The sequence below is a fragment of the Astyanax mexicanus genome, chromosome 20 (assembly GCF_023375975.1).
Source record: "Astyanax mexicanus isolate ESR-SI-001 chromosome 20, AstMex3_surface, whole genome shotgun sequence".
In the NCBI taxonomy this organism is placed as follows: Eukaryota; Metazoa; Chordata; class Actinopteri; order Characiformes; family Acestrorhamphidae; genus Astyanax; species Astyanax mexicanus.
In genome coordinates this window covers 33,411,406-33,425,822 of record NC_064427.1, presented here as the reverse complement: position 1 = coordinate 33,425,822, position 14,417 = coordinate 33,411,406, and the positions used below count along the sequence as shown (strand labels likewise).

General features: G+C 37.1%; 1 protein-coding gene across 3 annotated transcripts in view; it reads right to left on the bottom strand.

Moving 5' to 3' along the window:
- robo4 (roundabout, axon guidance receptor, homolog 4 (Drosophila)) overlaps positions 1-13,937 on the bottom strand; it is a 36,633-nt gene extending 22,696 nt beyond the window's left edge. The window contains exons 1-2 of one of the 3 annotated variants that reach the window (XM_015608797.3): positions 13,278-13,937; positions 2,057-2,383 (exon numbers count right to left, since the gene is read on the bottom strand). In XM_015608797.3, the coding sequence (XP_015464283.3) occupies positions 2,057-2,383; positions 13,278-13,491 (541 nt within the window). In that variant the 5' untranslated portion in view covers positions 13,492-13,937. Of the gene's footprint in view, positions 1-2,056; positions 2,384-8,005; positions 8,252-13,277 lie in introns of those variants that run through there. The other 2 variants (XM_015608795.3, XM_007231114.4) reach the window with 2 other exon arrangements.
- Positions 13,938-14,417: the final 480 nt, after the last annotated feature.

The following is a 14,417-nucleotide window of genomic DNA, read 5'->3' as shown; positions in this document are numbered from 1 at the left end:
CAATCGGATACCACTATCAAGAGTGCATCTTTTAGCCCATAAAAAGTAGCTATTAGCTAACAAACACTACTTTCCAAACAAAACAGCACACAATGCAGACTACATTTAAAATAATCAAAACCAAACATACTGCAGCAACAGTCAGAAGCAAGCTAAAGGAAGCTGAAGAAATTACACTCAAATAACAGAATTTTTTGCATTTTTAGCCTTCTCGGTTGTCTCCACTCTGAACTACATAGTGCTTTTCCATATGGGAATTCACAGATTCTCTTAACTTTACTTGGAGTTTCTCAGCCTTTTTAATGAGTTTGACTCCAAAAAGTAAACAATATTTAATATTTAGAGATGATAAATACACACAGTGCATTATTACACCTTGCACAATTGCATATTGCCAAAAAATATATATTTCTCTGGCTGTTCAATTAAAGAAAAAGCAATAATTGTGTGGTTTCACACACAGGTCCCAAAATCATGACCATCGCCACTTTTCACAAGCTGGAGCTTTCTGCTGGTTATAAAGACTGCTTTGCCCCTTTAGACTATTGTTTGCACATTATGTCCGTTGGATCTAAGCTTGCAAGCTTTGCAGGCGGATAGCAAAACATAACATGGTAAATAAATACGCTCAGAACCCTATGGGCATGGCCACCTGGTGCTGACTACAAAATAACAACATGACTTCCGTGGCCTATAGCTGGCAAACAAAGAAGGTGGTCTATGGCCCCTTATTTCTGAATGTGTGCTAGTTCAGAAATTCCTCTGTTTTTGTACCATACAAGAACCACATTTGTTTCCCTAAAGATTTTTTTTCAGTGAACAGTTCTTTAAAGAACTTTATTCATATATTTTCCAAGACTGTTTAAATGCAATACCAAGAAGTAGGCATGCACTCAAAGCATGGTAATGTAGTAGTTAGTAGCTAAATGTCTATTAGGAAATGCTTTAAAATGTACTCAGAACAGTAATACGATAAACAGTATATGATTAATTCTTCCCTCAGTTCAGTGATTTACCAACCGTTTCTGCCCTAATGTACTGCCAGCGGACTTCCCTCTGATGTCTCTATCGGGTGTGTGCTGTGGAATGCAGCGGGCAGAAGTGTGTTTGAGCTGCAAACACAGCATGCTGTTACTGCTCAATTAGTGCACTGTTTGCTCAGGGAAGGAGGGCAAACTTTGACATCTGAGCCCAGTTAATCTCACCGACTATCTTCACAGGCTTCCGCGTGCTGTCCTCACCTCTGACCTTTAGTTTTAATGCCTGTTTAAATAGTAAGTGATATAGCCTCACTTCATCGAGTTCTGTCTGTCTCAATTAGGCAGATGAGCGTAGTGATAACTTGGGCACTGGACACCACTGATGTAAAATTAGATAGCATGGATTTATGGTTGTTTCGGAAACCTAACTAAGTTGTATCAGTTAGCAAATCCTCATAACTAAACTTTGCAAAAAAAAAGATGTACTTATTAAAGTTTGTTAACGATGTTCTTCAGATATTATCTAAATATATGACCACATTTTTTTAAGTAGACATCATTACTGTCACAGTCTAGTCCCTGTCACTGCCAACAGAATAGGACTATCTGAAGAAGATAAATATGAGCATTTTAACTTCATGCCTAATGCCAAGGGGGGGGGCTAAAGGGGTATAATGTTAATTAAAGCACTGAGCTGTGGAGCAGTGGAACTGTGTTATCTGGAATGATAAAGCTCCATCCAAAATATTTGGGATGAGTTGAGGAGTTGGGAAAGAGGTGCGGTGGGGGGTGAACATACAACATCCTGTCCTCACTAACAGTCTGAATACAGCCAAATCCTCACAGCCGCCAAAATCTAGTAGAAAGTCTTTCCTGGACAGTATAAACAGTCACTCCTATAAAAGCAGGATGAATCCTTTTAAATACTCTTGATTTTGGAAGACCCAATAAATGAGCAGGTGTCCCAATACTTTTAGCCATGTAGTGTATGAACCTAAAGCGATGTATGCAGGCTTTAGAGTGGGAAATTGACATGCAGATCAATAGAGAATTTAAAGTATGAAGTTCTAGCATACCTGCTATATGTAGAGAGGCATTTCTGCTGGTTGCGGTGCCAGCACTGTTCCGGGCAATGCAGGCATACACTGCTTCATGTGACTGGCTCTTCCTCCCAGGGACCACGCTTAGGAAGAAAAGGCTGCCCTCAGGCAGGACCATGGGCCGAGACTGTCCATCCATCTTCTCAGGCTCCATGGGGATGCCGTTGCGCAGCCACTGGATGGAGGGTTCTGGGTTGCCCTCAGCCCTGCAGGACAGCGTGGCAGGATTGCCCTCCCGCACTACCACATCAGAGGGGTGATGCACTATTCGCGGGACTCCTTCATCTGGACGCAGCCTGGGACCTGAAGAACACATAAGGTCAATATGCATGAATTATTCACATCAGTCATTTAATAATGTGTGCAACAGGGCTTGTGACTACCTTTTTTCACAACCACTCTAGAGGTATATGAAAGCTTTCTGGCAGGCACCCTGAACTAAAAATTACCAATCTCAGAGATTCTTAACATTACGGATGCATTTTGTTTGTGTATTTGTAAGGAAATCCTTCTGATAAATCTGCAGGAAGGGGGAAGAGTATTTTGCACCCACTGCAAATAAAATAAGATTCCCTGCAGCATATATTCATAAACATATTGTCAACATGCCTAATGCCAGACATGGATTAGAGGGCTTTAACATTCTAGGACATCGCATTTTGGGTTGTCTAGACCAAAACGCAAAACTTTGCTCTACAAGGACCTGGTGTCCTCTTGTGAGGCCATTTACTGTCATCTAGTGGTGTCAGAAGAGTTTAACACGTTACAGTATCGATTTTGTTCAGAATTTTGAATGAACAGTTAATACAGTAAATGTTTATGTTTTTTACTTTGTTATGTCTTCGTCTTGAAGGAGCCATATTGCTCAAAGGGGCACAAATGTTGTTGCTACTTTTGTTTTGCACTCAGGCGAAAAAATGTTGCTGTGTTCAGGCACAAAATAATCATTACTTCATTGTGTTCTATCTAAATATTAAACTAAAGTCCTCATTTGTGGACATATTTTATTTTAGAAACTACATCATGCAAAAAGATAATTATTTGTTTTTACAATAATCAGGTGCCATTTAGCCCAAATAGCAAAGATAAATAAAAAAATGCATGCCATGCAAGAGCTTGGGTCTTAGGAAGATGGAAAACCCTAGATTTAACTGTATTCTCTGGAATGCTGGTGCTCCATTCATTATTTTTGAGATTTTTCTTATCACTGAATGAAGTCAAATCCTCACAGCAATTCTCCAAAATCTAAGTACTGTATGTTGATATCTGTTACAATCATTAAATCAACCACATGTAATGATTATACAAGTTTTAAATATCTGTTTACAATGGCCATTGTTGTTAATTTAGTGCTAACATGCTACTAGAATCCCACATCATTAGAGAAGTAAGATGTTCCTGGTTAGTAAACCAGTTACTGATCTATCTCTAAGTAACTACTACTACTACTTATGCAAGTTATAATAGTGAGGAAGTGGTCCACAAGCACACAAACTGATCCACAAACAAACCGTTGAAACTGCTAAAACATTATATGACAGTAACAAACTGCTAAAATAAAATATATGTGGCTATATTTATATTTATAAATCTAATTGTTAATTGATAAATCTGTTAGGCTCATACTGTCCGAAATAACAAAAAAAGTCAAAGTAAATGTAAGAAACACTGCATTTTTATAATTGCATTTTCCATATTGTTCCAACTGTTTATGATCTGGGGTTATAGAGGTCATTGGGTAGATTCTTCAGTGAAAATGTTATTTTTCTAGGGTAATTACCAAATGCTACACATGTCAGTTTTCCTTTAAGGTTTCTATAAATGCAATTCTTTGGCTTGACAGGACTCTCACCAAGCAAGTAGCTTGTAGTAGAAACTGTCAGTCCATCTGTACAACAAACATTGGAATAAAAATACCCATTCTATATCCAGAACCTAAAGGTACAGTATAAACTACATGTTCCTTTGAATGTCAGGATATCACTGGGCCACTCCTCAGGGGACACCACTGTTCAAACAAGACAGACAACTCATGTAAACAAATCCTATTTTTGGATGGCATGGGAATACTATCATTTGACATGGCCTGCTGTTGAAGAGCAGTAGGTGGGTAGAAGATGGAAAACTGGGGTTTCCTGTGTGGAGCGGAAAACAGAGCCAGTCTTGGACTGTTTTTCAGCAAGTAAGAGGAACAAAAGAGCCTTCACTAACAAACACAATCAGGCACCAACAGGACATCCGTCACCTGTGCACAGAGCCCTCTATTGCATGGACACTGACTCTGCAACTGCTATTACTGGCCTACTTACAAAGACCTCTTTATGCACTCATACCAAAACACGCCAATCACATCATCAAGGGAGGGACGTACTTAAAACAAAGGGAACACATGCTTGATTGGGGGTTGTAGAATGCCCTTGCAAACTATTGTCAAGCCAAGCCACTTTTTTGTAGTGAAACCAATGTGTGAAGTTGGTTCTCACACTGACCCAAACAAGAGGGCTTAAAGTCTCTTTTTCTTTTCAAATTGAGGAGTAGTTGTAGTATGTAAACACTGTTACAGTTTCGAAAGGTGTGATTCACTCTCCAGTACAAACAGTCTGTAAAAAAAGTCTGTAAACTAATTTTGTAAACGCAAGAAGTAATGGGTCATGGCTTGGTAACGATCAATACTGCACAAGTTGTGAGGTGCTATCTTGTAAATGATATTACAAAATCCAACAACACCACAACACAAATCCTACCACATTAGCTCCACCCATTCACACTTAAGTTTTAAGTAGTGTTTCAACCTGAATTGCTTTTTGAACAGGGCACACTACAGGGCAACCAAGTAGAATATAAGTGCTTTAAATATACAGCTCTGTAAAAAAATAAGAGACCGCTTAAAAGTTTCTTTGATTTTACCAAATTGAAAACCTCTGGAATATAATCAAGAGGAAGATGGATTATCACAGCCATCAAACCACCAAGCTGACAGAAGTGGCATAAAGTTATCCAAAAGCAGTGTGTAAGACTGGTGGCGGAGAAAATGCCATGATGCATGAAAACTGTTATTAAAAACCAGGGTTATTCCACCAAATACTGATTTCTAAACCCTTAAAACTTTATGAATATGAACTTGTTTTCTATGCATTATTTGAGGTCTGAAAGCTCTGCATCTTTTTGTTGTTTCAACCATTTCTCATTTTCTGCAAACAAATGCTCTAAATGGCAACATTTTATTTGGAATTTGGGAGAAATGTTATTCGTAGTTTATAGAATAAAACAACAATGTTCATTGTATGCAAGCATCTACTTATAAGTAGCAAAATCAGAGAAACTGATTCAGAAACTGAAGTCTCTTAATTTTTCCAGAGCTGTATATCAGGCCATCTAATTAGGATTTATTACAGTTAAAAACTTGTCATGTAAAAATGCATAACAATTATTTTAATGCATACAATAAAAAAAGCACAAAACATTATAAGGGTGGCTACAAGAGAAATGTATGAGATAAGCCCTTTGACCAGCCTTTGAAGTGATGCTACTGTATACACTGTACATTCACAATATATGGACACCCCTTCTAATGAATGCAATCAGCTACTTTCCAGTCCCTATAGAGAAAATTTGCGAATAAAAAATAGCACACTCTAGAGAAAATAAATGTACTGGCATCATATTCAAGAAAAGGTGTGAGCTAGAGGCGTATAAAGCGCCCAGCATTCAGCTGTAGAGCAATGGAACTGTGTTCTCTGGAATGACGGTTCTCTATTCCAAATCGGGAATGAGGTGGGTGGTTCATCCAAAATATGTTCCTAGTAATTATTTGACACTTGTAAAGGAATAACGGAGAATCACTTTACTTAACATAATTGGCTTCATATTTTTTAAAACACTGATTCCACTCATTTTTCTAAATCTGTACAACAACTGTTTAGGAACAGCTGATCATTGCCTGCTTCCTACAGTATCGTAACACTACTGTAGGCCTATATTTGACAGCAGGCTTGCATAAGACAGTCAAAGGGTTCAACTGATTTCAGATCTGATCTCTGAGGCACGTGATGCAGCCCAACAATGCTGATTGGAATAAGATATTCACATTCTTGGCACAACTGTCATCAACTATAAAAATGTTTCTATTGTCCCGTGCATGGCAATTTCCTGAAAAAGCGGAAACTAACGGTCTATAACCCTTCTGAGCACTTTATGGGCTGGAGGAATTTCACAACAACAATGGACAACAACTGAAGAATGAGTTCTACTATTTTGCAGTTAATCGAGAAAATCTGAAAGCAGATCAGCAGCACAGCTTCAGATTTAACACTGACAAACAACATTGTGCTGAGCTTACTCATACATTTGCATACATTTTCCAGATCAATTCCATGTCAGTTCATACTTGGTGCTTAAAGTCTCCCTAGAGACCATTATTCAGCAGGTGGCTCTAAGACACTAAACGAATTAACATCTACTGAATGGACCAAGGCTTGAAATGCCTGGTGTTTTCATTAGCTTCTGAAGAAAATCAAGTGAACTATAAAAAGAAAAGAGAATGAGAATGTAAACAGATTTTGACATTTGACTAAAGTCTATTTTTCTTAGTTTTATTTGATGAGATGAATAACATTTGTGTTGTGCTATTAGACAATCTAGCTCTTTGAGTGTTACATATATAACCATATATAACATTACATTTACAAACTAGCTAGCTAGCTTAGAAGCTGTTTCTTGACTCTTAAGCATGTGTTGCTTGCAGTGACACCTTCAAGACACTAGACAATATTTATTGTTGTGCAATTTGCTAAATGAATGATATGATATATATAAATATGAAATATTGTGATGTTATTTTAGGGCCATATCGCCCATCCTTACTAGCTTACTGGCTATATAGCTACAATTTCTTAGTAGATAACTAAATTATCTTTAGATAGTTAGTCAGCTAACTAGCTGTTACCTAGCATAACTCTTTATTGTCAGGCTATTTAGTAAATAAATGCTGAAAACTACCTCTCTTTTCGTGATGTACTAAAAATGTTTGATATTTGTTGCTGACTAATTTTGGCGTGGACAAAGCCATTTATGTGTGGCAATTTTAACTTTAGTCCTCCACAGCTAACTGTATATAGGTAACCTTTTTATATATTTTTTTATTTTAATACACTATCAAATGCTTTCATTTATATTAAGTAAAACTTTAATATTTATTTTATTGCAGTAGTATATTCTTGAAATAAATTATAAAAATGTCAATGTTTTTTTCATATCACCAGTAATATACTGTTATATACTGTTCAGTTATACACTGAAATATAGCTTATTGGCTATATAGTGTTAGCTACATTTCCTTAGTAGTTAGCTAGGTTAGCTAACTAAATTAACTAGTTTGCTAACTAGCTAACTAGCTGTTAGCTAGCTAACTGCTAACATTGTTTTTTTGTCTGATATTGGTAGACATATTAAAGATTAAACCTTTATGTCATGAATTTTAGGGGAGAAAAAAATAATCCATGCCCCTTTTTAGGAGTTTGAGAGCCCCTGTTGATATATATCAAACTTTTGAAATAGAAGTGTTGTAGCAGGGAATCATTCAAACATTTAAAACATGAAGTCTCCAAATAAATAGGTAACTTTAACGTTAATAATTTCTATTCATGACTCACTTGTTTGCCTCACTGTATTGTGTGAAGATGTGATTTAAAAAATAAATAAAAAATAGGATATGGTATGGTATGAAATGATTTTAGATAATACCAAAATATGGTTTGTTGTCTGAGCTCAACACAATGCCAAAGATGATTAAAATAAACAGTTTAGTTAAATTAGCTAAGTCCTAACTAAATAAATAAAGAAAATAATGTAAAATAAACTTTTAAATATATAAAGTAGGCTATTAACTAACTACAAAAAAACGACACGATTTTAAGAACATCTTACCTTGACAACGGACAATCCCAATAATCCAAAAGATGCTGAAAACTAGCTCCGAACTCATGATGTATTAAAATGTTTGATTAAAGACAACCATTTAACCTTATAAAACACTTACAAAACATACCGAGTAATTCTGTCGCATATAAACGCGTTAAAATGCCGTAATAGTAACTTGTCCTCCACTTGTTTAGGAGCTCAAACGCCTCTCATGTTAAACGAAGCGCCATCCAGATTTGGGACACTCCCCGGTAAACTGGCAGCCCCCCCATATTACTTTTCCCACCCGTATTCAGTCAAGCCCCGCCCCTGTTGTAACGTTTAGCTTATGGCACCCCGCCCCTCGGCTCATGTGTGTATGAGACTAGCCAATCACAGGAGCCACTATACTCGTCGGTTTTGATGAAAACAGGTGGGAAAAGCATCAACACGAGGAAAGACAGAGACAAGGCTTAAAAGCGTGTGGTGAAATGACTCACTCAGCAAACCCACCTCAACTCAACCCTGGGAACATTAACCCAGTCCAATACTCTTCACATCAAAAACATCAATAAAAGAGGTCCTGTTATAATTTGGGGAGTATTACCTACAGGCAGAATAAATGCTTAAACCATACTTAAACTAACATTATATTTTAGTACTGTGAAATATTTTCCAATATGTCTTTATATAAAATGGAAATCCATCCTAATCACCTAAAACCAAAGAAAAAAAAACAAAGAAATGTCATCATTTAATTTCAGTGTTTTTTTCTTAGTTTTGAAAACATGACAACCCTGTACTTTGTCCCAGAAACAGGAAAGCGCAGAGGCTCTCAGCTCCAAGACAATACATGGAAATGCCTCCAGCTCCTGCAGTGACACATGCTGATATCTCTGTCATGAAATGAACAACCAACCACTGCAAAAGTAACCTATAGCCTCATCCTTAAACAGGAATTGCACCAATATTTAAACTTTCTACATACACTGACATGCTAAAAGTCAAAAGAATAGCAGTATGATAACTGACCTGAAGTGTTAGCTAAGAGAAGCTTGGAACACCGACACATGTAACTTATACCATATTTTTCACACTATAAGGACACTTAAAATCCTTTTTTTTTCACCAAAAATCGCCAGTGAGCCTTTTAATCCAGTGCGTCTTATGTATGAATTCTACCAGTCAGGTTGTAAGAAGCTGTAAAGCCACTCCACTGAAGTGCAGCATTATACAGGAGTTTCAGTTTAGTTCATTAGCATTAGCTCCTAACTACTATTTCCCCATTTAGAGGTGAGTATTATCAGCCAGTAGCTTGCTGCTAACCCAACCTAGCCTAATTGATAATACGCCTTATAATCTGGTGCACCTCATAGTGCAAAAAATACAGTAAGTTGTAAGGTGTTATCTTGAAGAAGGGGATAAACTGAATTCAACCTGATTGTGCCATCTCTACCAGTTGGCAGATGAATGTTAGGCTAAAAAAATATCCACAAGAGGGCGCTGTGTTTGTATTTGTTTTGTGTTTTATTTGTCCACAAATTCTCAAACTAAGGTCTTTAAGACAAAAAAAGATTATGTTTTTGTATTATCACCACCAAAGAAAGCATAGGGTGTATTAGATTTGCTTTTTTTCTTGGCAAGGACATTAATGGGTTAATTATTTCTTGATTATGGAAGGTGAGATGAATTATCAGTTTAAGCAAGAGCTGATAGTGGATGCCAGATGGATGCCACCAGAAATACATCATAGAAGACATTACCACCCACGGTGGACAGTGCAGTGAATAGATATTATATGCACAATCACTTAGAGGTGTGTGCAATAGATATTAAGGGATTGTAGGTATTGTGTTGATGGAATACAAAGAATATTTCACTTTGCAACGTCCTTCCAAAAAATGCAGCTTACCCTGGTAGCAGCCTAGGCTTTGGGCTACAGCTTGTGGGTCATTTAATAGAAACCTGTAACTTTTTATCCATTTAATTATGCATATATGCTGAAATTAGTAAAAAGCAGTACACATTTGAATCAGAACGGATCAGAATAAAAATACATGCAAAAAAAAAAATTAGTAACAATGTAAAGTAGATTACTTACAGAAATACTTGTACATGCCAGTAATAGTAGAAATCCATAATCTATTAGTCCAATATAAGTGTATTTAATATGTTGGTAGACACCAGATCATCATACTTAAGTCATCATACTAAAGTATAGTAACCCTACTTTCCTTGGAAAGTTTACACTATGCACTAATTATGTTTAGTCACAAAAGCATTAATGGTAAAGTTACTGTTACTGGATTATTAGTTATGCTTCAGAAACACTTTCATCCAGCTAATCTCCATTTTATTGAAGGACTTCACTGGAGTGATGGAGGACTTCCATTGCTCCTTCTAAACTCAATGCTGGAGGTCTTTATAGCCCTCAGGCCAACAGATGGTGTAAACCATGGTGACCTTAGGCTCACCTTATGCTCCAGAGCATCCTATTCTATAGCTAATTCTTTTCTATAGAGATAATACAAGCTACATTTCTAACTGAACACTTGTAACAGAAGATGAATTCACTAAGGAGTGTCTGGATACTTTTGGACAGAGTAGAGTTTAGTACTAGTAAATAAATACATATAACCAATTACTGTCCACTAGGGGTGGGCGATATGGCCCTAAAATAATATCACGATATTTCATGGTATTTTTGCGATAACGATACTCTTGGCGATATGACGAAGTACTGAATTAAAAAAATGATTTCAAGAATACACTAGCGCACCAAAATGAATATAAAATTTTCTTGTTACATGATATGATATGGCACACTCTTAACTGAGATTTTTAAAAATACCAGAAATTACTCAGATTTTCTTTAGCTAAAAACAGCATAAAAGTAGTTCCCTGGTGTGATAGTTGGGGGTGGGTGATATGGCACGATATTTCAGGGTATAATATCGCTCACGATATCCAAAAATTTTGGCGGTATTATCGCGTACGATACGATATGGCACATCCCTACTATCCACTTCTGCTTCTCAGGAACAAACAAAATTATCATACTTAATTAAGTTTGTTATTTTGGAGCTTGCATTCAATGTGTAATAAGTAATCTCAGATTTATCAAGTATTCCGTTTAACACTGACATTTTTTTATGTAATGATTGTCATGGACTATAGTGAACTTACTAATAGAAATATACAAAAAAAATACAATAAGTAATTTACTATATATTGCTGAGTGTGGTTACTTTTAAGCTTAAGTAAATATGCCTCCTCAAAGGGTATAGAGGGAGAGAGCAAATAGAAAAAAGAGAAAGGGGGAGAAGAGAAAGACAGAGGCAGTGGCAGTTCATTTTCTTGAAGGAAGCTCTAAATAAAGTGGTGTTTAGTGAAGTGTCTATTGTGAGTCTAAATAGCCTGAGCTTCAGTGATAGACGCGTATTGATCCGGAGATCACTGGCCCGATGGCCTGCACATCGACCGGCCTTCAGACACAACAAAAGACAGAGCAGCAACTCGGACTGCATTCCGCCACACAACCACTCAGTGAGAAAGAGCAACAATGGCCTGCAAGAGGATTTATTTACTCAATAGAAGCGAAGAACAACGTAACTGATTCCTGCACACAGGTTAATTCCACTAACTACAACCTAAAATACATTTTGTATCTATTTAGTATAATATATTTATTTTTGTTACTTCTGACAAATATACCAATTTTGGATAGGAGATAGTTTGCCTTGAAAAAGTTTTAAACCAAATCTAAAAAATTAAGTATTCTCTATTGCCATTTTTTTAAATCAGTTTAATCAATACTTTAATATATAATACAAATAATACCAAATCACCTAAATTTTTTTAAAGATTTTCTTCATATTTTGTAGTGAGTGCACTTGTTGCTTTAATAACAGCATGTTATTAAGTTTATGTTCCATAAATTGTTTATAGCCTGATGAGCAAATCAGATTAATACAAGAGAATACCGAACATAAGGTTTAATGGAACACATATTTAGACATCCCTACTCTGTTTTAGAGATAAGATTTTTTGCAGTCCAAAAGAATACATGTGGTCAGATTTTCTTAAGTATGAATATTCACCTAAATATTTTGTTAATTTTTTGTGAACTTTTCCGTTTTAAATGTCAGATTTTTTATGTTAAGAATTCTTCAAAAAAAAAAACTTCCACCATTTTTTTCTAGACATTTTGCAATCTATTTTCATATTCATTTAAAATGTAAGAAAATACATAAATTTGAACACTTTTCCTTGTTTATTTCCAGAATTTATGTTAACTTTTCTCTTTTTCATTTTAAAACCAATTTTTTTTATATGTATGTTTACAGGATTTTTGTTTATTTTCTGATTTACAGTTTAAACAAATCCCAGACAACAAAATCTCAGACATTTTTACACCATTGTCACTTCTTGAAGGTTGATCTATCTTCTAGAATAACATATATGTGGCCAAACTAAAAGTAGTAGACTTACTTCAAATACTCTGAATATTTATCAGTACATTCAATTTATTGGAGTAATATTTGCTGATGTCTTTAGATATAGCCAACAAAGCACTCTAACAGTGATTTCCCAATACACTTGTTGTGCGCCTATCCCACCCGCACCCCCATGCATAGCAGGAGTCCTCCATGGTTGCAGACTCTACTAACTCTAATAACATCTTCATCAGCAACAGAATTCAACAGTATAAATAATATAATTAAGTCATGATAGCTATTACAAAGCCTTCAATGCAGCGACTCCTACATTTAAAAGAAAAGGAAATCAGTGACGGAGCTAAAAATCACTCTGCTGAAACGAGTTTATCTGTAGCGCTGATTTCATGCACTAGCCCCCATGCTGCCATACGAAGAGGTATTCTCTTCTGCGCTTTTTTGAGGGAACACAGCCGTGACATTGCCTTCGGAGATGGAAAACTGCATTAGTTCTCTCTCAGATCGGAGAGGAACAAGCGTGCAGAACCTAATCCATGCATAACCAATCATCTTTTCAATCTTTCTATTATGATGACTACCAGCAAGAAGCTGCATAGCTCAGTATGTAAAGCACCTCAATGCGTTGATGCAAGTTGCAAGTAAGGCTTTGTATGAAAGACAAGTTAAGAAGTGATGATGAAAAAGAGCAAATTTGTCTTTTCCCACAATGGAAAATGTTGAAAAAGCAAGAATGGTTCAAGGGTTAACTGAACAAGACAAACCTGCGAACTATGGCAGAACGTCATCTATGTATATAGCTTAGCTCTAACAAAAAGAACTAGAGACTTTTTTGCACGTTTTACCTTTCCTGCGATGACCTCTGTCTTTTCTTGATGGACGCTCGTGTGCCAGGCGATGGTGGTCACGCCTTCTGCCCACTGACCTTTCTGACCCCTGCACCACCTGCGGCTGTTGCTCCTCCTCGGGTAAGCAGGTGCAGCGGCACTGACAGCGACCAGAAGCCTCCGCCCAAGTGCACAAGCATGCTAGCCAAAACAGCCACAGTGAGAGATGCATCTTCAGTTGGAAAAGTTCTTCCTCTCAGGATCGCTCTTCTGTAACTCGTGTCCAGTTTGCAACAATGTCCGAGGAAACAGCTTCCCCAAAAGACCCAACCAAGCAATCGACAAGTCCGCAGCACTCTTTTTTCTTTGCCTAGCGGATCAGACCTGTGCTAAGTTATTCGCAGATTGTAATAAAGAATGTGTTTTCTTTTTTAAAGAATGTTTCTTTATAGTGCTTTGCGTTCACATTCCCTCCCTCCCTCTCCTATGCTCTCAGTCTCCCTCGCTCACCCTCTCTCTCGCCCCTTTACCCTAGCCCTCTCTGTTCTCTTTTTGGGGGGGAATAGAAAGAAGTTGCAGGAAACAATGATTGAAAAACAAGTTGGAGACCCCATGCTGGGAGCGAGGGAGAGGAGGAGAAGGAGGAGAAGGAGAAGAAGGAGGAGAGGAGGAGCGGGATCGGGACGGACGGGGGATGCTGTCTTCTCCAACAACATCTGTGTCATTCGTTCTGCACGTCCCACAGATAGAGAACAAGGCCAGGACTTGGGGCCAGGAGGGTAGGGGAAGGAGGGGGGTTGTGAGAGGAGAAGGAAAGGGAGGGAACGATGAGATTCTTTCCATTTTAGTTCCATTAATCAAGTGTCTACTAGTTGACTGATCAAATTGTTTGCAAGGGATAAAGTTTCCCATTCTTGAAACATCAAATACCTCACCAAAACCTTTGCAACAATGCCAGAATATTTGGTTTCGGCCAAGCAGGCACATTCCTGACTCTCCTTTCGGAAGATTGGGGAAGCACATGGAATTTTTAGAGTTTGTGAAGAATGGTAAAAAGAATTTTGGGTCAATATGGTACAAATTGTAACAGTTATACTCCAAAATGAGTTAACAGTTAAACGCCAACATTTTTATATAAGAAGTGTATGAGGTTTACTT